The 4,193-nt window shown below is 50.4% G+C and overlaps 1 protein-coding gene across 1 annotated transcript; it reads left to right on the top strand.

Moving 5' to 3' along the window:
* The first annotated feature begins 107 nt into the window (after positions 1-107).
* LOC126544032 (uncharacterized) lies at positions 108-1,919 on the top strand. Its single transcript, XM_050191218.3, has one exon. It carries the CDS (start codon positions 396-398, stop codon positions 1,212-1,214), a length of 819 nt encoding a protein of 272 aa, XP_050047175.1. The 5' UTR covers positions 108-395; the 3' UTR covers positions 1,215-1,919.
* Positions 1,920-4,193: the final 2,274 nt, after the last annotated feature.

Here is a 4,193-nt window from a genome sequence, read left to right as displayed (position 1 = left end):
CGTGAGGCACGTGACTGCGACTCCACGTGACTGCTGCGATCCAGCCGCCGCCAAGTTGACAGGCTGATTTAAAAATGGCGGCGCGCAACCGGCGAGGCGGCGAGGGGAGCCACAACAATCCTTGCGCAACCACCGGTGCACGGCGGCAAAGGGCAAGCGTCACGTGACGGCTACGTACAATAACCCGTGAGGGGGTGAATGTCCGGCGGTCACCTGTAAACAGTTGCCCCGCGGTCCGCCGGGCGGCCCACGATACCGCGGCGGCGGCTGCTGCGACCCGAGCCCGGAGCGAGCAGCCAGGTCAGTGGCCGTGATGCTGTCGCGCAGGTGTTCCTACGTGGCGCGGTGGCTTGCCCCGCTGCCGCCGCGATGACCCCGTTCGCTGCTGGTTAGCCATGGCGCTCAACTTCTCGGGCGACGACTACGGCAGCTTTAAGGGCCGTCTGGGCCGTGGCTGCTCGTGGACGCGCGAAGAGACCCTACTCCTACTCGACCTCTACGAGAAGGAGCGGCTCAACGACGAGCGCGCCGACTACCCGCCGCACAATACGCCCAAGTACCAGAAAGTGCACCAGGCCATCTCGGGCTTCCTGGGCGCACACGGCTACAGCAGGACGCCCATGCAAGTGCGCGAGCGACTCAAGCGGCTCAAGCGCGACTTCCGAGAGAACCGCCACGGTGAGTTCACCGACCGCGTCGGCACGATCCTGGCCAAACGCGCCGCGCTCGGGGCGCCGGCGTCGCCTCCTAACGGGTCCGTAGTTGTCGCCGCTGTTGCCGGCGCGCACAGTTCGCCCGAGCACTCGCTAGAGGCGTGCTGCCCCGCCGTGCTGGTCAAGACGGAGCTGGGTGCGCCCGAGCAGCAGTCATCGCTAGGTAGCACGCCGCGCAATTCCCGGGCAGATTGGCAGCCGCTGCCTGCATTGCGAGTGCCCGAGCCCAGGGTGGACAAGCAACGTCTACCAGCGGAGGAACCCACCGACCGACCGGCTGCCACAGCGTCCAGCAACGGCGGCCCTCGCGCCCGCAGAACCCTGCAGCAGCGGGTGGTGCGCCTCCTGGGACAGTTACTGGCAGAGAGCCGGCGTCAGACACAGGCCGCTGAGGCCTTCCAGCAGCAGCTACTCTACCAGATGCACCTCATCTCCTGCTCCCTCCAGGTCCTGGCTGCAGGCAGCCCCCAGGGTCCGCTGAAGCGCGACGATGCCAGCTGACCCTGCTGTCCGTCCCTCGACCAGCACGACTAACTGCGTACAGGGTTCTCAGCTGCTGCCCTCGAAAATAAGTGTAGTGGTCCTTGCTTGACTGCTGACTTGACAGACCTATAATATTGGACTTGTTTGTAAGGCAGTGCACTGCAAGGCAAGATGTGAGCAAAGAGGATAGTGTGCTGCGTGCAACATGTGGTCTGTCCTCCATGCTTGCATCCCTTGTAGTGCACCATGCAGTCACCCCTCCGCAAAAATCCTTCTGTGGTGATTTGCAAGTGTGCATGGTTCTGCTTAGAATGCAGTTGTCATTGCATCTCACTCTTACTGTGAGGGAAAGATAGATCATGAGCCATTACAAGACGTCGAGGTTGTTGCTGTTCTGTGGTATATTATGGATATCTATTTTTCTTACGGTTAAATGCTTGGAAGTGTATGGAGGCAGAAATCACTTCTTTCCAACTTTTGGGAGATATACAGTCCACTGTGTATAACAGCACCTTGAAGAGAAATGTTATTTATGGTCAAATGGTTGGCAAGACTAATATTATATATGTCTACTATGTATACATTATATTTATTGAGGGGCAATACTAAGAAATGCAGTGCATATTGACAAATCTGTGGTGTATTTTTAATGCAATTTCTTGAGCAACCAAAGGAATAATTGCAGTGCAATTGGAGAAATAAAGCAAGTCTTTACACATCTGGGTTATGTTGCTAGAACTTTTTTTTTTAAACGCCACATCACTGCTGGCACTGACTATATAGCTATAGAGATTTGCTGAAGCTAGTGCTGGCTGCTACAAGTCACTATTTAATTGTATTTATGCCTTCACAGTATATGGCCAAAGTGGATTTGCGTAAATAACATTAATATTTGAAAATAATGCATGTTGATGATTAGTCCGAAGTATATATTAGCTTGCAACAGTACGTGTGACAATTCCATTCAATGCTTCTGCGTGAAGTCACTGAGCTTTTTAAAGATGTGACCGGATCTAAACAGAAAACACTAAGCATGAAAGCTGAACTTGCTGTTTCATAACATATATGTACAGTGCTGTTAGATGAAACATTCAAGTTGTTTAATTTAGTATTGGGGGCTAGCTCCACTACTGGAAAAGCTGGCGTCGGCGTGACGTGGTATGAGGGATCACGCGGACACAGCGGCCGCTTCGGAAGCGCCGAAGCGAGCTCAAAGTTGGTTCTTTATTCTATGGCAAGCTGAAAACGAAAGGTTGAAGTCCCACTTGCGCTGCGTTTTTAAATCAGTGGGGAGGTTCTCCTGCTTCGGATGTGCGCTTAACACTTGAAATCCTTATAATAGGGAGTGGCTACCTTTGAAGGCGTCCAACATGGTAGGCTACTGCTCAGTGCCGCAGTGCCTGACGGAGCCCGGTGTCAGTCTTCACACGTACCCGTAGGACAAGAAGCTGCGTGAAGCTTGGATTGCGAAACTTAGAACCGACAAGCAGCCATCGGCTACAACTCTGGGTATGCAGCTCGCACTTTCGTGAGGAACATTTCTGATACGACGTTGAGGATGCGATGTACGGTGGGTAGCAGAAATGAAGCGCGTACTGAGACGCTCGCTTGCGCGCGCTGCCCAGCTAATGTTATGAAGCTTTCGCCTATGAACTTGCCGATGCTAGATACTGGCAAGTTCACTGGAATGGATAGAGAACGACAAAACGCACATTAAGAAGAGGCATGACATGTGCTCACGCTTGTGCGCCAAACAATGAAATGTACTGGATTAAGAAAAAGCCGCGGGTAATTGCTCGCTGAGAAGACCGATAAACATGCAATGTGACGCAGCTTGAGAAAAGATAGTGAAATGTCCAAGACTTTAGAAGAAAAGAAAAAAAAATTGTCGCGATGGCACATCACAAGTCGATCGTCATATAGGCGCCGAAGTCCCTAGTTATAACGAAATTCTTTTTGAACGGCCCTGATAGTGTCCACGCAACAATGGTTGCCTGTGTACTATCAAATGTTCATATGCTGCGGCCTAAAGCTCACGGCACCGTGCGAATACGCGCTCGTAGCGATACATTGTGCGCGGACATGCATGCATATATACACGCAGTCGGTCAACACGAACCCGTGCGATCGCTGCATTGAGGATTCATTCTGTTATGTTCCATTTGGTTATACAGACAGCCCACTATGATAAGATATTTCACATAGTTCGCTCTCAGCGATTGCCAACCTTTCACGCAAGAAGGCAGTTCGGGTGACTCCATCGCGGCGACTGCGTGCAGTGGGCATTCTGTGTGTGTGTGTGTGTGTGTGTGTGTGTGTAAGATCTAGATGATGATTTGTGCAGGAGTGCCCAGAAACGTGGTTACACTGTTGTTAATCATGTCTGTCATTTTAAGGCTTCCAAGTGTTGTGGTCATGGATCAAAATTACGCTGCATATTTCTAACGGGACACACTCGAAGAAAACACTCTTGCTCACACAAAATGGTGCACAAATTAACTATGCAGTGCAACTTTGCATCCATGATCAAGAAGCAACTAGCCTACAAACAAATGTTATAAACACAGCTGTGCATACGAGAGCTTTAAAGGTGCAAGTTTCTTGAGTTCAATGGAGACATAGTTCATGGGAGAAAAAAAATTATTTTCTTGCAAGGTTTTTGCACTGCTTATGTAAATGGGCGTCCTTACCTAGAAGAAACTTTTTTCTTTACGATTGCGAACAGAGGAGGCCTGTTGTGCCAGCAGTAAACTCCTTGCGTTTTTTGCCGTCTCGTATGGTTTGCAGTACATTAACTATCGAATTCAGCTAAATATGCATGCATTAATTTTATTCCTTTTTGCAGACAAGCTTTCTCCAATATTTGATGCAAAAATATCCCATGAAAAGTTCACAGAAGTTGTAGAAAGGACGGATGACAGATAAGCTAAAATCGAAGCAGACTGTTGATGTAGCTTCTAGGCCATCATAAATGTTTCATATCAGTTGAGCTACTGC

This window comes from Dermacentor andersoni, chromosome 1 (assembly GCF_023375885.2).
Source record: "Dermacentor andersoni chromosome 1, qqDerAnde1_hic_scaffold, whole genome shotgun sequence".
NCBI lineage: Eukaryota > Metazoa > Arthropoda > Arachnida > Ixodida > Ixodidae > Dermacentor > Dermacentor andersoni.
This window is presented reverse-complemented; position numbering and strand designations above follow the sequence as displayed.